General features: G+C 41.9%; 1 protein-coding gene across 1 annotated transcript in view; it reads right to left on the bottom strand.

Annotated features, from left to right (window-relative positions):
• Positions 1–26874, bottom strand: part of LOC147702816 (gamma-aminobutyric acid receptor subunit alpha-1) — a 536635-nt gene that overhangs the window by 197979 nt on the left and 311782 nt on the right. The window contains exon 5 of the mRNA XM_086931399.1: positions 6027–6247. Within this exon, the coding sequence (XP_086787525.1) occupies positions 6027–6247 (221 nt within the window). The remainder of the gene's footprint in view (positions 1–6026; positions 6248–26874) is intronic.

The following is a 26874-nucleotide window of genomic DNA, read 5'->3' as shown; positions in this document are numbered from 1 at the left end:
GAAAAAGGGCACAGAAATACAGGAAAAACAAGTGTCACAGAAGGCAAGAGGGCACAGAAATACAGGGAAAAAAACGGGTGGCACAGAAGGCAAAAAGGGCACAGAAATAAAGGAAAATGAGTGTCACAGAGGCAAGAGGGCACAGAAATACAGGGAGAAAACGAATGGCGCAGAAGGCAAGAGGGCACAGAAATACAGGGAAAAAACGAGTGGCACAGAAGGCAAAAAGCGCACAGAAACACAGGAAAACAACGAGTGTCACAGAGGCAAGAGGGCACAAAAATACAGGGGAAAAAACGAGTGGCACAGAAGGCAAAAAGGGCACAGAAACACAGGAAAATGAGTGTCACAAAGCCACGAGGGCACAGAAATAGATGGAAAAAACGAGTGGTGCAGAAGGCAAGCGGGCACAGAAACACAGGGAAAAACGAGTGGCACAGAAGGCAAAAAGGGCACAGAAATAAAGCAAAATGAGTGTCACAGAGGCAAGAGGGCACAGAAATATAGGGAAAAAACGAGTGTCACAGAATGCAAGAGGGCAAAGAAATACTGGAAAAACGAGTGTCACAAAGACAAGAGGGCACATAAATAAAGGAAAATGAGTGTCACAGAGGCAAGAGGGCACAGAAATACAGGGCGAAAACGAATGGCACAGAAGGCAAGAGGTCACAGAAATACAGGGAAAAACGAGTGGCACAGAAGGCAAAAAGGGCACAGAAACACAGGAAAAAAACGAGTGTCACAGAGGCAAGAGGGCACAGAAATACAGGGAAAAAACGAGTGGCACAGAAGGCAAGAGGGCACAGAAATACAGGGAAAAATGAGCGGCACTGAAGGGAAAAAGGGCACAGAAATACAGGAAAAACAAGTGTCACAGAAGGCAAGAGGGCACAGAAATACAGGGAAAAAAACGGGTGGCACAGAAGGCAAAAAGGGCACAGAAATAAAGGAAAATGAGTGTCACAGAGGCAAGAGGGCACAGAAATACAGGGAGAAAACGAATGGCGCAGAAGGCAAGAGGGCACAGAAATACAGGGAAAAATGAGCGGCACTGAAGGGAAAAAGGGCACAGAAATACAGGAAAAACAAGTGTCACAGAAGGCAAGAGGGCACAGAAATACAGGGAAAAAAACGGGTGGCACAGAAGGCAAAAAGGGCACAGAAATAAAGGAAAATGAGTGTCACAGAGGCAAGAGGGCACAGAAATACAGGGAGAAAACGAATGGCGCAGAAGGCAAGAGGGCACAGAAATACAGGGAAAAAACGAGTGGCACAGAAGGCAAAAAGCGCACAGAAACACAGGAAAACAACGAGTGTCACAGAGGCAAGAGGGCACAAAAATACAGGGGAAAAAACGAGTGGCACAGAAGGCAAAAAGGGCACAGAAACACAGGAAAATGAGTGTCACAAAGCCACGAGGGAACAGAAATAGATGGAAAAAACGAGTGGTGCAGAAGGCAAGCGGGCACAGAAACACAGGGAAAAACGAGTGGCACAGAAGGCAAAAAGGGCACAGAAATAAAGCAAAATGAGTGTCACAGAGGCAAGAGGGCACAGAAATATAGGGAAAAAACGAGTGTCACAGAATGCAAGAGGGCAAAGAAATACTGGAAAAACGAGTGTCACAAAGACAAGAGGGCACATAAATAAAGGAAAATGAGTGTCACAGAGGCAAGAGGGCACAGAAATACAGGGCGAAAACGAATGGCACAGAAGGCAAGAGGTCACAGAAATACAGGGAAAAACGAGTGGCACAGAAGGCAAAAAGGGCACAGAAACACAGGAAAAAAACGAGTGTCACAGAGGCAAGAGGGCACAGAAATACAGGGAAAAAACGAGTGGCACAGAAGGCAAAAGGGGCACAGAAACACAGGAAAACAAGTGTCACAGAGCCACAAGGGCACAGAAATAGATGGAAAAAACGAGTGGAGAAGAAGGCAAGAGGGCACAGAAATACAGGGAAAAAGCTAGTGGCACAGAAGGCAAAAAAAGGGCACAGAAACACAGGAAAAAGAGTGTCACAGAGGCAAGAGGGCACAGAAATACAGGGAAAACAAGTGTATGGTTTCCTTCGCTCCTGAGTGCAAGGCATAGCATTAGCACAAATCAGGATTTCCTCCCATTGGCCATGCTCTGGAGTAATGCTTAGCTCCTACACTCAGGTTCGCTGAAATGTGTGTTTGGGGGGCCTGATGCAGGAGGCACGCAATACTCCTACTTAAGGTGTTCAAACTATTTTATGGACCCTTGTATGATTATGTCTCTTTATGGTTATCTCCCTTCCTCAGTCATTATCGTACAATGTTCTGGTCAATATGGGTGTGAATTCATGATTAGATGTATACCATTTCTGTCCAGTGGGTCATGGTTGTCAGAGGATCTACCACGGAGTACCTTGCACCATTGTATGATCAGTCATGTACAATCCTTTCTCAGTTTCTCTTTGTGTCCAGTGGATGAGGTAGAGCATATGTGATGCAGAATAGTAGTAGGCTAGGTTAGGAGTTCCCAGGCCCCTGATCTTGGGTGTAGTGAGCACTGTTTTCGACTGATTCTTTCTGCCTTGCTCCACCATATAAAGATGACACAGATGAACTGGTGGTCACCTATGTAGTCCTTGGAACTCTGAGAGTGAGGGTCTTTAACAGATTTGATATTTTAGGCAATGCCATTATACTCACTCTGCTATTCTCCCAAAAAGTGAGAAGGATTTATGTTTCCAGCCTGACAAACACGACTTGTGCCAGTGGGTGAGGGTTGGTGGTAAGCAGGAAAGTGAACCCATAGGCATGCGCACCCCAGTCCAAACACACCATCTAGAGGGGCCCAGTAATTGACAGCCCTCAACTGAAACAGCAAGGACCGTAGAGGCAACGAGAGTCAAGGAGGCATATGTTCATCTGAAGGCTGTCTCACAGAGGTGCGATATCTATCTTCAAGGGCAGCTGGCAAGGAGAACCAAACAGTTTGGGCAAAGCACTGCTGGATTCCTGTAACTCATCTTCAGGTGACTGATCACCTCTAACTTTGAGGCTAGTGAAGAAGTACATGGATTAGGCTAGGAATTTCTTTGGATGTATTTAGCACATCCATCTTTTTCATCTGGATGGGGCAATGTCCTTTTCTTTGGCTTACCAGAGAACACACTGGTCCTCCTCAAAGGCATCCTGAACACCACATCAATTGCCTGAAGAATATGACCACATCTACCTAGAACTCAAAATCACTTGAAGAATCACAAAACAATCTCAATTATCATGTTGACAAAATTATAGCCGCCAATGGCCCTCGGCATACAAGCCATCAGGACATCATTAGACATGAAATGAAAAGTGAAAACATATACAAATACATGGCAACAGCCTTTCTCCAGTTATGCTCTCAAGATTCTGTACATCCTCCCCATATCCATTGATAGCATTCCAACCCATGCTTCAATTGACAACAGAGATGAAGACTCTCTTCTTTAATGATACTACATTGCAACATAGGAAGAGTCCATGTTTGCTTTAAGACAGCCACCCTCCAATCACACTCATTGGCCGTATATTTGCCACTGACCCTCTAGAGTGTTCTACTGCCATTTGGCTTGGCACGAGCTATACAAATACTAACTACTCACAGCCACCATGACTGAAACTATAAGTTTAAGCCACGATCATGTTCTGTTTGGAAACATTCTTTCCTTTTGAATACGTGTCTAAACACCGTTTGATTACCTATCATAGCATTCTATGACTACCCTGCTTAAGCAATCATTATTTTTTAATGATGATGTAAGTTAAACTTAGGATGTAAAGTTTGACTAGATTTACAATATAGTAATCTGCCCTGCTTAACCATCGAAACAATACCAGTTTACCTAGATAAACAAGTTTGCCTTGACTATGTAAAGATGCTTGGATCATCTACCTAAACACGCTCTTGTTATCAAACTAAATGTTCCTTGCTTGGAAAGTATGTATATGTGTGAAGTGTATTCAACATATTTACACCTGCTTGTGAAGTCAACAACGGGTCGCAGCAGTTATTTTATTTCTGATGTTTACAATAAGCCCTCTAACTCCCATTAGTAATAAAGATAAGTTTCAATTGTTAGTGCAATGCGATCATTTACAAACGCTTATGGTAGGAGTTATCAGTGCATGGCTTTCCATAAAATGAGCAGCAAGTTACAAACTTTTTACTTCACAAAGATCATGAATCCTTTTTCAAGTCTTTTTAAGATCTTCAACCTTGGAGTATGCAAAGTTGAAATTCCAAGGACAATTTTACATAAAATGATGCTTTGTGGAAACTTTTACAAATTGTTGCAAGGAGCCAAGATTATAAAGTTTACAAAAATTTCTAGCCGAAAATGATGCCAACCTATCTATTATTTTACATTTGTGATGTCTGGAGAGGATCCCCATTGCTGGTGTTGCGTCACTTTTGTGACACATTGCAGCAATGCGTAATTTTTGCTCCTATAGATACTTCAGAAATACTGACGTATCTGTAACTCCTTGCGACATGATGCGTCATACTGTAAATATTTTGCATCAATGGTGTCGCAAGGAGGGCGCAATGAAAAGTGATGCATCGCTGTTTTCATGCAGCGATGCATCACTTTTCATAAGTGATGCCCTGAATTTTTACTAAAATGCATTTGTACTTTAAATTGAAAATTGTTCGATGTACAGACATTTACGGTTTTCATCTTGCAATCCGTAATTTTAGAACAGGAAAGCAATGAAATGAGTGATGGGAAGAGGGGAGGGCAAACTCACCTGACACAAATGGGTGCAAATAGGAAGATTAAGCATAGCCAATCAATAATGCTCATCAACTTCCCATAGCCTACCTTTAACGCACACTCCTGTATCTGGAGCCTATACATCAGGGGAGACCCATTAACTAGTGCCCTTGGGTTGTTCTATATCATTAATATTACATGAGATCCTTCTATTTAATGCTGAAAAGTCCCATTCAAACAGAGTAATCGAAATGTGGCCATTATCTGTGAGTTGAGTCTTTTATAAGACTTAAAAATAAGATTTACAATCTCCAAAGTACTCTTAGTAATTTGCTATATTATCGGTAATACATTTAATTTCTCTAGATGTAGCCATGCAGATTGTCTGCTATCTAAATCTCTCTGTGACTTGTGGTATTTTTTGCACATGAAAGTATTGATACCAAACAGACCCGTAATTTGTGGATGCTAATGTAACATTGCATTCCCTCTTTTTACTCTGTGGAAGGCAGAATTGCCAGGAATATTAGTGTTACAGTACCAACTAACATCAATAATTCTTAAATTCTGCCCGTTTTCTGTGGACACATCTCATTACGTTTTAGCTGTCTGCCCTGGGCGGCACGAGTTTTGGGGGAAGCACCACCCCACTCTTACCTGCATCTGTCGCCGGGTTCCAAATGCAGGGCTCACCAGCACTCCCTCACCCCGAGCTCTTACATGCGTCCGCCGCGGGCCGCCAAACGCACAGGGGTGTACACAGGCCCCTACAGCCCCCACGGTGCAGGGGGGGGCGGTGATTGACGAGCTGCAAGGGGCCCCCTCAGCCAGTACTCAGTCCCAATAGGTCCGGATTAAATCCGGAGCGGGACCCCTCCGTGTGCGTAGCAGGGGGCCCCCTCAACTGTCGTTTCACCACTGCAAATGCAGGGACTGACACAGGTGGTAAAAGGTGTAGTTAAGCCACTGGACTCTGCGCAATAGCTCACTTAATCTCCCACACGGCCCCAAACGCTTCAAAATCTTAATGGGTGATATGTTTGTTCTTTACAAATATGGCTTATTACTATTATAGATCCTGTGTACCATGACATGTAATTCACCATAGCAAAGTACCTTATTTCAGCGCATAAGCAGCACTTCATGCATAAAGACTTTATAAAACAAGTCAAGAATGTTTTGATATGTGAGGAATGTTTTGAACAATGCAAATCTTTTTTCTAAAAAAGGCTCTATTACAAAAATTTACATTCTGGCATGGATTACTCCATATTTCTGATACCGGTCTTACCTCATTGTGTAGAGAAGGGTGCCATCCTCTGTGATGCGGAGAAGTTTGTTGGGCATTGTCATGTTGTGAGCAACGGACTTTTTGCCATTGTGAAAGAAGGTATCGGGCGTCCAAATTTTGCTGGCCATTAGATTATTGAGACGTAGAACTGTCATAGGGCCTTTGAACTTTAGCCTCTCGTCCTTCCAGCTCTGACGGAAAAATACATCAATAGTGTACTCCTAGATGCAAGGACAGTAGACAGATAAACAATTAAGCAATGTAGTAAAAAAATATATATATATTTATGTTAAAGAGTGGGTAGAAGCCCAACACTTTAGTAAATACTATTTTCTATCATCACACATTAAAATGATTTTCTTATATTTTTATATCTTGCTATAGAATCCTTTGCTGATTGTCTGTCTTATCGTTATGAGTACTTCAACATATGCAAAGAGTGGCCCTTCGCTCACACTAGAGGGGTGCATGAAGGGCTATTTTAGATCTGAAAAGTACTGTCTGTCATCACACTTTAATGTCTTTATCTCATACATGCACTGTACACAACGTTTACTATGGAGAACTTACCTCTGTACCTAGTACACCTATCATGCCTGCCACAATATTAAACTACAGAACTACCCTACCAAACCCAACTCGCCTATCACACTTAACTTCCATATCTGCCCTTCATATCTAACAAACTACCAAACCTACCATAAATAAGCCACTATACCTAACCTATGAAACTACTCTATCATACAACCCTAATATACCTACCATTCCTACTTAACATACAAACTATACATCGCCTACAATGCAAACCATACCAAACTTACTAAGCCTACTCTCTCTCCTGTCATTCCTAGCCTACATATAGCATATCTAACTTAAAATACCAGTTTACCATACCCAACTACCAAATCTAAAAACTTCCTCTTACCTACCTAACATGACCTACATACTTATTATATCTAAACTAACATACCTAATCTGCCATACCTACCATACATACCTGCCTACCTAACCTTTTATACCAAACATAACAGCCCTGTCTGTAACACCAATTTACCATGAATAGCATCTGAATGCTACCATACATACCAAACATATACTACCATACCTATTTGCCAACATATCAAACTTACCATCCCTAACCCAGCACACCTACAATTCCTACTCACTATACTGAACCGACTATATACACACCTATCATATGTACATACTTTACCTACTTAACATACCCAACCTAAAATCACTAGCCCACATACGTAAACGAACACAACTACCTTCAAGCTACTATACATAACGTACCTACCAAACTTACTTAACCTCCCATAAAAAGCCTACAATAACTGACCTATAATACCATTATACCATAAATTCCTACCTTGCATACTATACCTATCCTGCATAGATAGCGGAAAATCTAATCTACCATCTGTAAACTACCACACCTAACTTTCATATCTGCTTATACCTAATATACTTAACATATATACCCATATAGCATACCATCAATAACCCAATATACCTAACCTATATTACTAAACTACATCCACTACCATGCCTACTTACCATGTATACCCTACAATACATTCAGTTAATTACCTACCATATCTACTTTTCATACCACAGTTAAACTACCACATATACCATGCTTAACCTATTATACCATCTTACCATGCCTTTTTACCTATCAAGCAAACATATTCACCTTACTTACCATACCTACCTAACATGACCAACATACTTACCATATTTAACCTACCTCATCTAATCTACCATATTACCTACCTACATAGCTACCCAAGTATACCCAAACTACCATACCAATTTACCATATGTAAACTACTAAACCTAACCCACAGTACATTCTTCTACCATACCTACTTGACACACCTAAACTATTATATCACACATACCATGCCAACCATGCCTAACCTACCATTTATAATTTACAATACTTAAACTGCCATACCTATCTCACATGCCTACCTTGGGTTCCCAACATACATACTGTACCTAACCTACCATATCTTACCAAACACAGTGGTTGGGCAAAGGGCTTGGCCACCTGGCAGCCCCAGCAGCCAACCCTGTGCCACACATGGCACAGGGTTGGCTGTCTCCAGGGAGTTTGATGCAGGGCCTAGTCACAGGCCTTCTCTTTGGCCAATCCCACGTGTTGCACAACCACAGTCTACGCGCACTAGGGTGTTGGCTGCCTGCAAGCAATTGGAGAGAGGGTGTGGCCACAGGCCAACTTCACACCGGTAAAGGCTCTGCACAGGGTAGATTCATGAGTTACATATGCTAATAGTATGTTATATATTTTATATTATATCACCTCTGTGAAAAAAAAAGGTTAAAGTGATGTTATAGCTACATATGTTTATAATATCTTACTTTGCATTATAGGGAAACCTTTGAAATTCAATGCAAAAAACGTTTAAGGTATCTCAAATAACTATAATTTGCACCCTTACCATGCACTGCTTATGACCATGCATATTACACATGGCATGCACTGTGACATAAATGATAGCATTACTCATGACAAGTGAATTGACCTAATTGATGGCAACACTGTGCATGGTGGGGCTGCAAGTTATAGTTACTTGAGCTAACTATAACTGGTCCTTAAACATTGGATTTATTTCAGTGAATTTACATATATTGAGATGTCATAATTGATGTCTCTGACAATGTCATGAGCGATGGTTCATGTGAGGTCATAGCAGTGCATTGCAGGGGTGTGAGTCATAGTTAGCTCAGCTAACAATAACTGCTGAATTTCACTGGTTTTGTAAGAGTGAAACCTGAGCCTACCTATAATGTCCCTGTAACCTTTGTTTTTTCAGTGAATTTCTATGATTTTTTAAGTAGCAGTTGTGTGCAAAGTGGTGGAGAAAGGGGGCTGGCCTCTGGCCAGCTCCCCGGAATCCTGCCGTGTAGGGCTTAATTGAGGTTCCAGGTGGGCTTCTAGGCCCCCAAGGTCCCTCAGCATCCAAGAGGACTTCGTCCCCCAAACAATAGTGTGCCTGGAAGCACATTTGCAGAGCAGTGGAGAAAGGGGGCGAGGCCTCAATTAATCAATCAATCATTTATAAAGCGCACTACATACCCACAAGGGTCTCAAGGCGCTGGGGGGGGGGTGCTACTGATTGAACAGCCAGGTCTTGAGTATCCTCCTGATGGTCAGCAGGTCTTGGGCTTGTCGTAGGCACAGTGGGAGGGTGTTCCATGTCATGGGGGCGAGGTGGGAGAAGGATCTCCCACCATTGGTTGGTCTTCGGATGCGCGGGACGGTGGTGAGTGAGAGGTCGGCGGAGCTTTGCTAGCGGTTGGGGATGTGGAAGGAGAGCCGTCTGTTGGGGTAGGCTGGGTCGGTCTTGTGGAGTGCATTGTGTGTGTGGGTGAGGAGCTTGAAGGATATCCTCTTGTTGATGGAGAGCCCGTGCAGGTTTCTCAGGTGGGGTGTGATGTGGCTAGGTACGTCGAGGTCTCAGAAGACCGCTTAGAAATCCTGGTGCGTGGGACTTGCTGGAAGTAATAGGAAGGGGTTTTTGTCTCCAAGGACCCTCAGCAGCCAAGGGGAATTCATCCCCCAATTAGTGGTGCACCAGGAGGGGTTGTTTGCAGAGTGGTGCAGAAAGGGGGCAGGGCCTTTGGTGACTTGCCGGTCTCATTTCTTTATTAGGGAAGGGGGGCTGCAAGGCCTTCCTTCCCTGAGCCAATTTTGGCCCTCGGGACCCCATCCCCCAAGACTCAGCCTTTTAATCAGATTTTATTTTTCAAAATAAAGAGAGGGGAGCCAAGTGACCCCAACTCCCATGCCAGTTTTGGCACAGGGACCTCATCCCCCGGGGCCTCGCCTACCTCTAATAGGAAATTGGGGCCCTAGCCCACCTTCCTGGGCCAAATTCAACCCCAGGGATCCCATCCCTCAGGCCCGCCTTTATTTATATTTTAAAAAGGTGGGAGGAGACAGCGCAACCCTCCTCCCAAGGCAAAGATCAGCCCGGGGACTCCATCCCCGGGCCTGGCTTTTATTTATATATTAAAAAGGGGGGAAGGGGCAGTGTGATCCTCCTCCCTGGGCTGATTTCAGCCATGGGGACCCCATCCTCAGGGGCCTGGTCTCTCAGTTGTGGGCCGCATGGGGAGCCTCAAGGCCCCCTCCCAGTCTTCTGAGGGAGCTAGCATTGCTTTGAGACAGAGGGAGCTGCTAAACAGGCAGTTCCCTGAAACTCAAAGCAATTTGTCTTTTTCCCTGCTCGCATGACAGTGGACAGGGCACAGATACTTGATCTGATTTCAGCAAGTGAGAGCATTTGTAAGCTTTTGCTTCCTGAAAGTGCTGCGGCCTGGTGGGGAGCTCCTACCAACCACAGCAAACTGCAATGTCCCAAGGTTGGGCACCAAAGGACATTGCAGGAGCTGGCTCTGGGGGTTGGCGGTCCCAAGGCCAATGTATGGCTCTTGGAGGGGGATCAAGTGCCTCCCTCCAATGTTTACTTTGGCCCTGGGTAGGTGCTGGTCCCTAGGGCCAGGCGTCCACGACAGCACCCCTTAATTCTTTTGTTATGTTTGCCCCGGGGAGTTGGCATTCCCTAGGGTAGAAGGGGGCTGTGCGGGCCCCCTGCATGTCTTTAAATTATTTGCACCGGGGAGGTGGGGGACCCGAGGGTTAGGGGGTCTGCACACCCGGCACTGTATTCATTTAAAGCCCCGGGGAGGTGGCCATTCCTGGGGCTGTTGTGGGATACCGTGGACCCTGCCCTTATTTGTAATAAAGCCCTGGGAGGTGGTGGTCCCTGGTGCCAATATAAGCCCTACAATGGGGTACTGTGTGTCACGCTCTTTTCTAGCCCGCAAATGCCCTCAGGACCTGGCCCGTTAGGGCACCAAATAAAGTCAAAGCAAGGGAGACTGTCTTTTTTTCCAGAGATGTTATTTTTAAAAAAAAATGTTTTTCAGCCGTGGTGGGGTCTCTATGAGACCTCTGCACCACGGCCAATGGCTCAGGGTTTCCCCACCCTGACCCCTTTTCTTTATTTTAATCTTTTTTGTGGGATTAGGCTTCAAACTAAGACCCAAGATGGCTGCCTACACTTCCTGGTTGAAATGATGGAAGCCAGTCAGGTTTTAACCTGCATCTGCAAATTCTCTCCAGGAATCACCAACCCTAGATATCTATTTTTTTCCCCTTTAATAGCTCTAAAACTACTGACCAGATTCGTACTAAAGCATGATCTGGGTAACCAAATCTATCTTTCTGCCAAATTTGGTGTAATTCCGTCCAGCGGTTCGGGCTGTAGTCATGTTCGAAGTTCTGATGGGTACAATGGGAATTAACATGGGGAAAACACATTTTTAGACCCCCCTTTTTATCTGCCCCCGCTTGATGGATCAACCAGAAACTTTCAACACAGCAGCTGGATCCACAAAAGTATACGTTTTTAACCTTCTGTGAAGATTCATCGAGCAGAGCCAAAGTTACTGTCAAAACATAAAACGCTCTTCCTATAGAAACTACCTCCCAACTATAACTACCTGCTGGCAGTCTCTTCCCAAACCAACAACGCAGCAGCACAGCAGAGATTCTCCAAGAAGAAATATATATGTGCATATATATTTATATGTGTATTATATGTATATATATATATATATATATATATATATATATATATATATACATATATATATATGTATGTATGTATGTATGTATGTATGTATGTATATATATATATATATATATATATATATATATATATATATATATATATATATATATATATATATATATATATTCAGAATAAGATTCCAGATTTCACAGTTTCTGCCACTGAAAGCATCCAGGCACTCACGAACAGGTTTTATCAAAAAGCGTATTTATTTAAGCATATTTCATCAACGCGTTTCGGGAGTCACGCTCCCTTGCTCACGATGTTTATGCGTTGGTCTGAGCTTTCCTTTTCACATACATGCAGGGTGATAAAAACAGAAAAGGGGCTCAAAGGGAAGCACTGTTAGGTAAAACACAGCGGCCATCTTAACACTTTCTGAATACATAGATATCCAAGTGAATACCTTATTACAGGACCTCTCACAACACAGCATTAATATAAGGGTAATTGTGAAAAATGCTCAAAATAGAGGAGATATATACATGTGTGTATCTCTATCTATTAAATGTAACATTCATAATTTTCAAAGTGCAAGTGCATATATCATTCAACATAAGCATGTTGACTCCCTTGTACAAACAAAAAATTCTTAGGTTTGTGCTTATTAGAATACGGCAAGTGCCTATTTCAATAAAGCATGACCCTTCCTTCTATGTGAGAGATAAATTATTGTCCTAAATTCTCTATATTGTCTGAAAGGTCGCAGTGTTCAATTTGACACAGTCTATTCCCCTAAGAGGTCGTCCTGGCTCTAATTATCAAAATTTCATTACTACAACATGTGGGAGTTATATCAATGGTAATGCTGTCCAACATTTCTACCTTATTAAAGACATAAAGTGCAAGTGCATTAGTCAACAGATAAATGAATACTGTAAACAATTCGACTGGATATTGCACATGGAAAATAACAAAGTGCTAGTGCTTAAGAGGTAAACAATGTCCCAAAAAGAGTGTAAATATTTCTGTGTTTCTTACAGGGTTCCATATCTACACATCATCCTCCTATGACCTATAATTACATAGCATTGGAGGGATTTCTTGGTCTTATTATAAAGTTGCAAGTGCTTTTGCATCAATAATACAGTACTTTATAAATGTAAACATTCTACTCAAATTGCACAATCAGAAGCATTAATCCAAAGTGACAGTGCAAATCACAAGATTAAAGACAGCATTACTACATTAAAAAAGATTTCTCCCAGAGCCTTCATTCACGAATGAAACCACCTCTGCATGTGAAAGTACAGACAGGAAAGACTTCAGATATGAACCATTAAAATCAACAAGAAATTTTCACAAAAAAAGAAGTTCATAATGAAAAAATCTTAAAAATGCAGTTCTAGGATCGTCGAGGTTTCAGAAATAAATCATTGTATTTGTACAGTTAACCCAGGCAAGTATATAGGTCTTCATCAACGTTCAAACCCTGTGGTTCCTTACAGTTAAATTCTAAAATAAAGTAAGTTTCCAATCTCCTTAACTCCCCCTTCCTGTCTCCCCCTCTTTTCTTTTTGGGGACCTCTGCAATACAAGAGTATAACAGACCTTCGGGGTTACTTTGGTGATGGAGTTCAAAATGTCGGGCCACAGGGTAAGACCTATCCTGGTTCACTATAGCTCTTCTATGTTGTAACACTCATTGGTGTACTGGTAAGGTTGTACTTCCGATATAAATCTTGGGACAGGGACATTGTAAAAGGTACACAACAAATTCACTTTTACAGGTGATGGCGCTCTTGATTTTCACGGTTTTGTTAAAGGGTGTTTTAAATTCAGTGCGATTCATGCCGTGTAGGCAAGCTTTGCACTTAAAACATTTCTTAAACCCGGGTTTTGGCTTCATCCAATCTGCACCACTCTTTCGTTTGTCCTCAAAATCACTACGGACAATTAGATCTTTAAGTGATTTGGATATCCGATAAGTGATCTCTGGGTTTTTCTTCATCTTGGAGCCCAATACTGGATCATTCTTTATCAGATACCAATGTTTTCTCAATATCGATCTAATTTCCTTATGCTGGGTATTGTAAGTAGTGATAAATCTAGAGCTGATTTGATCCTGTTGGTTAGACTTCGATTTACAAGTTCTGGATGGTTCAAAAAGTAAAGATTGCCTAGTTAATTTTTTGGCTTTGCTAGCAGCACCCTGAAGAACTTTCTTGCTATAGCCCCTCTCAAGGAATCTCTGGGTCATTTCTCCTTCTATGGTGTTAAACTGCTCATCACTGCTACATGTCCGTCTGGCCCTATAATATTCCCCAAACGGAATGCTCCTTATTAATGCAGTTGGATGTGCACTTTCAGCGTGCAGTATAGAATTCCCTGCAGTCTGCTTGCGGAACACAGTTGTTTCAAGCTTATTATTGGAAGGGGTGACCCTGATATATAAGAAATCAATTGAGTCCTTACTGAAGTTCCCCACAAATTCCAGATTCAAAGAATTTTGATTGATCTCCTCAATAAAGGTGCCGATTGATGTCTCCGTGCCCTGCCACAGCACGAAGACATCATCGATATAGCGCACCCATAAGAGAATGTGCTCCGACCAATGATCCAGTGGGCCCCCTCTCAGCACCTGCTCTTCCCAGTAGCCAAGGTGTAGGTTGGCATAACTAGGGGCAAAGCAGGTGCCCATTGCAGTACCCCTTTCCTGAATGTAAAGATCATTACCAAACAGAAAAATATTCTTTGATAAACACCACTCCATGATCTCAAGGATCATCCTATTTTGGGATGCAAGACGTATTGGTCTTCTATTCAAGAAATGGGCACAAGCTTTTAAACCATCATTGTGTCTTATACTCGTATAAAGAGTAGAAATGTCTAGTGTCAACAGGATCATCGTATTTGGATCCCAACAAATATCGAAAATACATTTTAAAAAGTCAGTTGAGTCTTTTATGTACGAAGGAAGTGTTCTCACCATGGGGTTAAGGAAATAGTCTATGTACCGTGAAGCTTTCTCGAAAAGACTCCCACATGAAGAAATAATGGGTCTCCCTGGTGGACTAGTGGCATTTTTATGTATTTTGGGTAACATATAGAAAACTGGAATCACTGGATTATCTTGTTTGATGTATGTATGTTCATCCCAGCTAAGTAAACCGGATTCTTTCCAGTGATCCAGTCTTCCATAAAACTCTCTGATGACATCTTCATATTCCCTGGTACTAATTCTTTTATAGCAGCTTTAATCCAATAGCTGGCTCATAGCCTCTTTTTTGTACAGTTCTTTTCCCCAGAGAACCACGTTTCCCCCTTTATCAGAGGGTTTCACCAGAAGACCATCTTCCGTTTGTAGTTTCTTCACTGTTTTGTGGAAGTTAGCTTTCCTCAGATTCAACTTGCATTTCTTCTGATTTTCTTGCAAGTATAGACTTTTCAGATCTCTAGTTACATTTTCCCCAAATAAGTCTACATTGTCTTTCATTGTTTGAGGAAGAAATTTAGATGTAGCCCTAAAGGGTGTATGGTCTTCAGGTAACAAATCATTTCCAAAGTCAGAATTCTCAATGTTCTCTTCCTCAAAAGTGTCATCCATAAGCGCTATCATATCTGTTAATGCTGGTAATTCATGGACTGTGAGGGAAGGCTGCGTAGTACTTGATTCTATAGCTGGGCTCAGTACGGCGTTGCTTTTTTTAGTTGCATGCATTTTATTAAGTTTGAGTTTCCTAATATATTTGTACAGGTCCATCCTACTGTTAGGGTAATTAAAGTCATTTGAGTCACAGTAGGAGAGACCTAACCTCAGGATTGTCTCGTCATCACTTGTTAACTGAACTGAGCTCAGATTGATAATTGTTGTGTCCTTCTTGGCAATATTCACAATATCTACTGCTTCTTGGTGTTCGACCGCAGAGATCTTTTTGTTTGCCAACCTTGTACTCCTCCTGTAGCCTTCCCCCCCTCGTCTTTGTCTTCTTTTCCGCAGCCCCTTCCCCCTCCTCTTCCTCTCCCCATGCGATGGTCCGACTGTTGTTCCATGATCATAAAACGGACCTCATCAGTTACTGGCAGCCGTACATCATTCGGACCTCTCCGGCTCCCGTCATCTGATTCTTGTTCTGAGCCTGTTCCTGAACTCGCATCACTCTGCATTGGCGTTTGTTGGGCGTTTTGGCCACTGAAGATCTTCTGGCGCCGAACCATATCAAATTTCTTTGCGAATGTGTAAATTCGCCCGGTTTCGTAATCTATACGATCCCTTATAAATTTCGTCGCCTTCCTATCTTTGATGCGTTTTTCGTATTTTTCAAGTTTTGGCTTCAGACCAGTCTTGAATTTTTCAATCCGCGTTTTATCATCATGTTTGTCTAACATTTCAGTCAGTTCCTTGATTTTGTCGTTTACTTCTAAACGCTCTTTTTCTGCGTACTTCAGAAGTATCTGCATCATGTTTTTAGAGCTTCCAGCACTGTTCTCAGCCCATTCTTCCAACATTCCAATATCCGGGTTTTCGGATGAGGGGGAAATCATTATGCGGAGCCCCCGCGGGATCCTGTTCACATCAAGGTAGCGTCTCAATGATGCCACTTCCCACCAACGGGATATTTCTCTTTTCTTTAATTTTTCCAGAGACTGCAAGTTCTTTGTTAAATCCGGATTACTTACAGGTGCAGCTGCCCCCGCTTTCTCCGGTCTCAACTGGGCAGAATCCTCGAATAGTTTCACTGCCTCGAGTTCCCTCGCTGCATATTCTTCTTTGCTCATTTTTTTTAGCTTTCTCCCTGTTCGTCTGGTGATTGTTTCTGAGTAAATTAATCCCTCGAATTCTTCAAGGAAAGCGGGCTTTTTTAATCGTAAACCCACACAGAGAGATAATACACCAGAAACCGGCTCCCGATATTACAGACACGGACCCAGAACGACGCATGTGTTTGTGACAGCGAGTCCGGCTGACTTACCAGAACCGCCGAGACCCTCCGATCCCTGGGTTGCAGGAAGCCGCCTTCCTCAGCTCCACCACTCGCGTACTCTTTGTCGGTCCACTGGATCTTTACGGGGGGCGCGCCTGTCTCCGTTTCACTTTGTTTGTTTTGGCGATTCAAACTGGCGAGCTGCCAAATCGCCGGCGGTGCCTGGTTCCGCGACTATCGACCACGTCGCTCTATATTCAGAATAAGATTCCAGATTTCACAGTTTCTGCCACTGAAAGCATCCAGGCACTCACGAACAGGTTTTATCAAAAAGCTTATTTATTTAAGCATATTTCGTCAACGCGTTTCGGGAGTCACGCTCCCTTGCTCACGATGTTTATGCGTTGGTCTGAGCTTTCCTTTTCACATACATGCAGGGTGATAAAAACAGAAAAGGGGCTCAAAGGGAAGCACTGTTAGGTAAAACACAGCGGCCATCTTAACACTTTCTGAATACATAGATATCCAAGTGAATACCTTATTACAGGACCTCTCACAACACAGCATTAATATAAGGGTAATTGTGAAAAATGCTCAAAATAGAGGAGATATATACATGTGTGTATCTCTATCTATTAAATGTAACATTCATAATTTTCAAAGTGCAAGTGCATATATCATTCAACATAAGCATGTTGACTCCCTTGTACAAACAAAAAATTCTTAGGTTTGTGCTTATTAGAATACGGCAAGTGCCTATTTCAATAAAGCATGACCCTTCCTTCTATGTGAGAGATAAATTATTGTCCTAAATTCTCTATATTGTCTGAAAGGTCGCAGTGTTCAATTTGACACAGTCTATTCCCCTAAGAGGTCGTCCTGGCTCTAATTATCAAAATTTCATTACTACAACATGTGGGAGTTATATCAATGGTAATGCTGTCCAACATTTCTACCTTATTAAAGACATAAAGTGCAAGTGCATTAGTCAACAGATAAATGAATACTGCAAACAATTCGACTGGATATTGCACATGGAAAATAACAAAGTGCTAGTGCTTAAGAGGTAAACAATGTCCCAAAAAGAGTGTAAATATTTCTGTGTTTCTTACAGGGTTCCATATCTACACATCATCCTCCTATGACCTATAATTACATAGCATTGGAAGGATTTCTTGGTCTTATTATATATGTTAGGAAAGTTGTGAGTGTGGTCTCCACATAGAAATCGTTCAATTAGCCAGGATTAATATCCGTTTTTTCCGGCTCGTGGTATGGAGGACAGAGACATTTCTGTTTGCAGAAAGAGTTTCTTTATTTTAATTCACACAACAAAGACAGCCGACACGTGTTTCGCCCCCTCTTGGCGATTTGCGCCGGGGCTTTCTCAAGGCTAGATAGGATAAGATTCATAGAAAATCCAATTCAAGGTGAGTACAGTGTCCAATATATAAAATATAAATCTTCAATGGTAAAATATTTCTTACAGAGTTGATGGTTAACAGACTGTTACCAGGTATTTTACTCACTGCTGCGAGGGAATTCCTTCGCCTTGTTGCTCCACACGCAGCTCCGTCATTTTCGACTGAGCTGCGTGTGGAGCAACAAGGCGAAGGAATTCCCTCGCAGCAGTGAGTAAAATACCTGGTAACAGTCTGTTAACCATCAACTCTGTAAGAAATATTTTACCATTGAAGATTTATATTTTATATATTGGACACTGTACTCACCTTGAATTGGATTTTCTATGAATCTTATCCTATCTAGCCTTGAGAAAGCCCCGGCGCAAATCGCCAAGAGGGGGCGAAACACGTGTCGGCTGTCTTTGTTGTGTGAATTAAAATAAAGAAACTCTTTCTGCAAACAGAAATGTCTCTGTCCTCCATACCACGAGCCGGAAAAAACGGATATTAATCCTGGCTAATTGAACGATTTCTATGTGGAGACCACACTCACAACTTTCCTAACCTGTCTTTCTAACCTGAAGCCCAAGAGGTCCAGAGCTTCGAGTGTGCCTCCGCCCACCAACTAATCATACTTAATTAAGTGTTGTCCAAAGCCTTGAAACCCTTGGACCTTTGCTATCCTTCCACATCTTATTATATATGTATATATATATATATATATATATATATATATATATATATAAAATCCTATTCAAACTACTACAGTAACATGACATTTTTGGGAAGCCTCTTGTAAATTATATAGCTCAAAATACATATACTTTTATAATCATTTATTGAATTGATGCAAAAAGCAACGACATAACAACCTTAATTTCCTTATCATGTTCGGAAACTACACATGGGGTTTTGCGTCTAATAATTCACAAAATACTATATTTCTATGCACAAGTATATAATTGTTACAATATAATTTTAAGATATTAAACAAAGATTGTATCGAGAAACCTCGGCATGAGAAATTACTCAGCAGAGAATAAATGTCATGTCGAATGACAGCACACATACAGATCACATGACCTGAATGGAATTGCAATGCTGGGAATACACGTATTTCCTTTCACAGCTATTTTGTATCATGCAAATCGAAGTTTTGACTTTGTAATGAATTGAAAATGCATACTGTGCTAAATTAGCAGCCACAGCGGACGTCAGCCGCAGGACGCACTGGCATATAGAAATTGTAGAGTGTAACACTACGTTTAATCTACTGACATGACAAGAAATTCAGCTTGGTATGTCATTGCTTTTCCAATTGAGGTACCATGATAACAATATGTTTTATTTACTTTCGCAGTTACATTGTATCATGTGAATTCATAGCCATGATTCTGTAATGAGTTACAAACTTGTACTGTTTCAAAATGGCTGCCAATGCTGATGTCAGAAGTAGGATGCAAATTTAGTGCCTCTTCTATGTTCTTTGTTTATTCATTCACGTCTGTGTAACATTGTAATACTCGTGTGATCAAGACACTTTTAGTGTCGAAACGCGTAGCTGTTTACAGGATCAAACATTGGTGTTAAGCATATGACTTCTGAGTGTGCATCTTTACTCAGGTATTTTTGGAACATTTACAAACTGGCTTGGGGCTCCTGCTGCCGGCCGATGCACCACCCGACAATGAGACTGATCTTGTAAGGACCCATAGTTGTTTGGATTATCGATGTGAGGGATCGTATGCCATCCACAAAGAAAACAACAAAGAACTGATTGGAACAGTTGAAGCATGGGGATCGTGATCCTTTGGACGTGGAGGTAAGCCTGATCCCGGGCAGTGGTAGTGGGGGAAGGAGGGCGCTCGAACATTTTCTGTCTGGGCGAACACCCTTTCACGCAACTACGGACAAAAGACTGTGCACGTGCCCTTTAAAGAGGGGAGTGCTTGCACCATTTGTCTAGCATCGGTAAACACTCCACAAACTTCCAGTATTCTTTCGGTAACTGCCCACATGGAGGCTGGGAAGTCATATGCCAACACAAGGATGGAATAGGGAGCGGAGGGAAGAAAAACACCGCCAAGATTTCCCTTAACGACCATGACGTGCATGACCGCGGTTTAGAAATACAGAACTTTTTCACAAGCAGTGAAACACAATGGAAAATGAGGATGAAAGGCGGAAGGAGGCGCAGGCATTATTTGCTCGAGCACCAGGCAAAGGTGTGAGCCGAAAACCAGCGGCGGATAAACTGGAGGGAAATTTACTCAATATAAAACTGAGACACTATGAGAAATTGAAGAAACAGGAATATTCCAAATGGTGGGAGACGATCTCTCTCCAAGATTACGTGGTTAAGGACATGATGCCACAGGGGTTAAGGATTTACATCACACTGTCACATGAGTCCCCACATCTGCGCATGCTCGATGAATGGGGGGCGAATTTAGCTACCAGCTCGAAAAACATGTTATGCATACTTATTAAGTATGCTTGGGAAGATCGCGAGGGAATAATCAAAGAACTAAAAGAAATCGAGGAGGATTTCAAGAAAAGTACATAGCAAGATAACATCAAGAAATTCAGGGATGATCTGAAAGGAAGACTCAAAAAGTATGAGGATGATATTAAGTTCCAAAAACAAAGGAAATTACATAGAGACTGTGGAGATTACGAAAGTGGCCGGATTTTAACCTACAGTCCAAAATATGACCATTTGTACAGACAGGGGAATATCCAGGTGAGGAATGCCGATGACCAGGCACTCTTGGATGACCAAGCGGGCAACATACCAGCAAGTGACTCAGACACTGAGGCCTCAGTCCAAACAGCCAGCACTTCCTCGGATGTGGAAATATCAGCCAAACCCGCAACTTTTTTGGTCGAGTTCCGGGTGCTGAGAACACGGCGACAAAAAGAGCAAGCCCAATCAGCACAGGAAACACCGAAGAGGGCTTGAGGGCAAAGTCGGGGCCGAGGAAGAGCAAGAGGCAGGGGCGCTCTAAACGAAGACGTCACAAACATAAACAAAGGAGAAACAAACAGAAAGCCAGTGGGAACCAACCCCAGGGGCTACAGACGTGCCAAGTAACCATGGATAGCGCAACGGTAAACCAAATTATTATTAACCTTTCGTCGAGATCATTAACTAAAACTGAAAAAGCCACATTGTGTTAAGGGTTGACTTTTTGTCTTACTGAATTATTTAATTATACCAACACAAGGGTTGACATTTTTTAATTCATACATAAGCTTAAGCTTAAAAAATGCCACACTCTGTTCAATAACAGACCCCCTGAGATGACAACCTCTGAATTAACTGTGGGGAACGCTAATGTACTACAAATGATTTGTGTGTTAGGTAATGTGGTACCAGAAGATGAGGGGGAAATTCAGCTTGTGGGCTAGGATGGAATCGGTACTAATAGAGCAGCATGGACCCAAATGGTGTGTGCCCCTGTCTGCCTGCATCCCCCAGGTCCTTCTGACAGTCCATGCCCTGCAGAAACTGGCAATGGCGTTCCTATTGTGGTGCCTGTTACGGCACTGCTATGACCCTTTAAAAAGGCACCGCTGTGGGCCAGCTACCACAGGACTGCCCAGCCTGGAATCCAGTCAGAATCCAGCAGGCAGTTTAATTATGGCTTTGATGGTGTGGGAGAGGGGTGCTGGCATGGCAGCCTACTCCTGCACCACCAAAGTCATTGTAAAGCCCTTAATTAAAAGTAAAATACATTGAAAATGAACATTGTAAAATAATTAACATTAATATTTGGCATTACAATATGTGCAGTTCTTAATTTTTAGTTTACTAAACTTTTAAACTTTTCCATATAATTTACCATAGAGAGATCCATGACCAGATAGTGGAGAAATCTGTCTAGGTACGAAAAGCTCCAAATAGTAATTTTACACTTGTGAGTTAGGCGTCACCTCCTGAATTCAGGGGGTGGGGACATGTAAGTACATACTTTTGAGTAACTTTACACTTGTAAATGATCAAAAGTAGTAAAGTTACCCAAACGTTTAAGAGTGAACTTACATGTGGCAATTTACTCATGTGTACTCTTACCTTTGTGAATAGCTTCCATATTCTCTGTCACAAGAACACTTGCTGTCCTTGGGAAAAGGAGATTCTACTCCATCCCAGACATGCTTGATTTTATTAGGCTATCCAAGCTCACTACACTTGTGCCTCCCTGAGACTTTACCAAGGATTTTGCAACCTTATTGCTCCATTCAAGACCCTTTTTCCTGTTGTTAGGAAATCAAACTGCAGAAGAGTTCAATGCCTTGCATCTTTTTACATGGACTGAAGTGGACTCCAGAATAATCCCTATCACTTCTTGCTAGCATATACCACAATATTCAGAGGGTTAACAGTATATCACTTCACCAAACTACTAAGATATATGTGGGATCTAACCAAGATAACATGGTTATCTTGGAAGGCTGACACCACCGTCTGTGTTTTCTCACTTTGAATTCCAGAGAAATGGTGACCTCAAGGCACAAGGTGGAGGAGAACAACAGCCCTTTATGGCAGAGTTTTCTCTTTTATCTAAGAAGATTGTTAGTCAATAAAATCACTGTCTTTGAAGAGATTATCTACTGATGTCAGTCCTGAGGACAACCCTAATATTTTTCGAGTCTTAACATTGATATAGATTAGAACTGTGTACACACAGCAGAAACTCTTGAAGCTAAAGGACTAGATTTTTCAGAATTTTGTGGCATCCTATTGAATCTTGGAAAAGGAAGAGAAGCAAATCATCCACTCATCCAGATACTTACACAGTGCATTCCCTATTCATGCAGAAAGGCCAACAAGATGAATGGTGACTTGGAAACATTACTGGAGCTGAAGTAAGTCCAAGCAGAAGGGTGGCAAACAGGATATATTAACGGTTTACAGTAAACCAAAGATCCCGGAAGAAGTATGGAAGCATGTGCATCTAAGCAAAATTAAAAGAAAAGGTGGTCATAAATTCACCTGAATGGTTTATAATTCTGAACATAGCCATCTTGAAATGCTGTTGAGGAACATATTGAATTGTAAATTTCAACCCAGAATGCGTTGGACGTTCTTAGAAGATTTTTGAACAAGGAACAGCATTGAAATTGAATTCCCGTGCACGTTCTTGTATTTGACCCATTACAATCTCTCTCAGTATTTTCTGTAATCCCTGAAAAACAGCTTTTAGATTGATTGAACACTTTGGAAGCCGAACATAACAGAATTTTGCTCGTGGATGGGAAGGTTTGATTTCTTGTTTGTATCCAGTCCTGGTGATGTTCAGCACACAGGTATTTAACCTGAACTCTTACCCTGCTACTCAACAAGAGAGTCAGAATACTAGAGGCATGGCCCTATATCACACATAAACAGGGTAGTAGTAATGGACAGATAGGCTTTCCGGAGAGATGCGTGTGACCAATACTATTTTCCCAAAAGTGACGACGGAGGGCGTAGAAAAATACCTACTGGCCTGGAAGGATTTCTCTTTTCCTGAAAGAGTTCTTTTTTTATGCAGCAGAAAATTCTTATCTTTAAAAGGCTTTTGGATCCTGGCGAAGGCATTTTCATGAAAATTCTCTGGTGTTGGTATTTTTCAGAAAAACATTCATACAATTATAAGGACTTTATTTAAATTCTGCTTGGTGCCACTAATGATCATAAACTGTTGAAGGTGACATATTTTATATTACAAAAGTGCCCCATTATCCAGGGCTGATCTTTTTGGTATTTTCCTTTTTATGACTACTGCCTGTTTCTCAAAGTCTATTTAAATGCAACAGACCATGTCTGTGGGATAGACTGTGGCCTTCATGGTGTTGTTTGCCACCAAAAAGGATCTTATAGCTCCCTTTTTCCACTTTCATATGAAATAGAGGTGTGCACATTCATGTAATTTGCTTTGCTATAACTATGCCAAGTTGTGGTAAAATGACACTTAATTGCGCAAAATGCATATCTGTCATTTCATGTATTATTTTGGAGTGAAATGCATCCACATGTCAATTTTTCGTGCAAGCGTGCATTTAAACAAAAGAACAACAGCAGTTCATGTTCTGGTGTTCCAATGCAAGCACATTCAATATTTACCATAAATGGCATGTTTGTGGTAGATTTATACAGCAAATGCCACATAATTATGCAAACTATATAATGGTATATTTATGGGAATTTTGTTTAACCCCTCCCATGAGCCTCGGGTGGGCTGTGCTGGGACGGAACGGTTCGGTCACTGCCCGCTCGCCGCGCCTGCGCGGCGCGAAATCCGCACCTGCACTGACGTCCTGAAGAGTGGGCGGGGCCGTGACGGAACCGTTCCGTCACAAGCACAGCTCACCCGCGGGCCGTGACGGAGCGGTTCCGTCATGAGCACGGGACCGCCGCACGGCCCCGCCTCCCCCTTAGCACTGCGGCGGAATAGCCACCGCAGCGAAGGGGTTAACAAACTCATCACACATTTCGAAAAATGATGTGTATTATGCAGGCATAATTGACATTTCACCCAGGCCTAATATAAACCATGTACTCACACTGTTAAAGAGCGAGAGTTTTGAAGACCAGTGGCACTCTCCCAGAGTCAACAGGCTCACACAGAAAGCAACTGGAATATCTCTAAAGAGTAAATCGATCTTTTCATCAAACCCCTTGGGTATCCAAAGATAGTGAATTTAATGCCGCACTCACTTAATCGTGACATGCTTCATAATCGGCGCCTATCCACACCATGGTGGGATGACACCATCAGGGTGGACGCAACCAAAGATGGAATGGGACTTCATGCTTACACAGGGGCACAAGGTAGAAAGCAATAAGAAGGATCAAGAACTATTCACTTATATATATTCCCTTCAATAATTTGAATTTTGATCCCGAAATCTCAAGTCCCAGCGCAGAGGAGAGATGGAATGTAGTGGTATTCAAAATGATCAAAGCAGAGGGATTTCCAAAACTGCACTATTACACAAATTTACCATCTCCCAATAAATGAATTTGAGGCAGGACTTGTGGGAACACTGTTTAGATGGGTGCACATTATTGCTACAGGAATTCCTGCAAATTAAAAGCAACTTATTGTGTATAGAGTATTTCCCCATGCTTCCCATGTGCTTAGCCAGGGGGACTGTCACGCCTAATGCAGTCTCCACTCTCCTAATACATGAAGACACAGGTGTACTCAGATGAGGGTTTTATTATGAGGTGAAAGATGGGCAAGAAAGCAGCAAGTTGTGCCTATGTCTACTGGAACCTGTACACCAGTGTACACATGAGCTATATAAATGGGGACGCACTGTCTGGATTTGCAAATGGACTAATAGTGTGAGTTTTTTATTTTCATTCTACATATATTCATTAATTTGTGCACTTATCTGCAGCTTTAATAAATTGGTATACTACTTGGCCATTGCAGAATAGTCCTATTTAGGAATTGGTGACCTCAGGGATTCAGGTCATGCAGATTCAAGTTGATGCTTGGCCTTTGTACAGTAAATATTAGTGATCAGGAGAGTATAAAAGTGCTGATTACTTAAGTGTAGGTACGGACAATTAATGCTAATATCTAATAAGTAATGTTGATTTGGCTTGTATTTGACCAAGTAATGCAGGGCAGAGGGGACACTCTTTCTGCAGCTCACAAATATTCACTGCTACTCCTATTTACCATCTCAGAACTGTAGTAGGTGTAGACCGTTACATATGAGATAGATTATCACATGCCAAGACAAGACAAGGGAAGACAATCAGTGGTAAAAACATATTTAATTAATGACGAAACAATATTGCTATGCTAGGTGAGACAAGGAATGCTAAAAAGCTGGAGGTGGGGTGTGCGCATGTGTGTGTGCTGTCATATTTCTTTTATAAATTCCCAACTGGAATACATAGATGATATCTCAGTACAGTAGTTATCTTTACAGGCTCTTCTCTGACATCCTGTACAGGTGGATACATTATCCACTTATGGAAGACTTACTGAATAAAGGTCTTGTCTGCCATATGTGCATGCTGTAACTTCGGTATTTAAACTTTTTTCAGAAGCCACAACCTCTAATACAAACTGGTAACCTCTCTGTATCTTAATACATACATACAGTTGACTTCATGTACCCAATTGAGGTCTAACAAAGGATGCAAAAAGCTACTCAGGCCAGAGTTGCTCATTTTTGTCCTCTCAACTTTTAATAAAGGATGGAACATAAGGCATCTGCAAATGGAATTCCCAGAAGCTGATCACTTGCATTTTTGGAAAAACTTAGTACAATAACTACAGAGGGAATTTTTGGTACAGCATATTTGTAGTAAGTTAAGGTACAGGGCAGAATTGTACTTCTGCTTCTCGGGCCATGAATATTGTGGCACAGGAATATTGGGGACAAACTATCGAAGAACAAAATATTGAAAGGTAAGTGTCTATAGAGGAAGTATAGATTTACTATTCCTCACTCTACATCTACATGCACGATTGATATTTATATTGTCAAGGTACGTATATGTAAAGTTATCTATAGAAAATCCCTACTTACATTTCAATATTTTGGATTCAATATTTTGTCCTCAATATTTTCCTCCCTCGATAGTCGATTGTGTACAACTGGAATTTCTTGCATGTGTGTAGCAATCCTGCTTCATAGACCACATTTACTCCTTTATTGTGGGCGGTTCAGTCATTAGAGGTAATATTACCACACCAGGTTATTACCAAGGCCATTGGAATCTCTAACACTTGGAGTATTACAAAGGACCTATTCTTTGTGATTTGATTTTGGGTTTTGTATAGCGGTCGAATGCCCTAAGGCGTCTTGGAGCTGCTGTTGAACAAATGCGGTGCTGCAGGGAGACTAATTACTCCCCGTTAATGGCATGTAAGCAGCCAGGTTTTTATTTGCTTCC

The sequence above is a fragment of the Lissotriton vulgaris genome, chromosome 7, assembly GCF_964263255.1.
Source record: "Lissotriton vulgaris chromosome 7, aLisVul1.2, whole genome shotgun sequence".
NCBI lineage: Eukaryota > Metazoa > Chordata > Amphibia > Caudata > Salamandridae > Lissotriton > Lissotriton vulgaris.
Note: the sequence above shows the minus strand (reverse complement) of the source record. Positions and strands in the feature narration are given on the sequence as shown.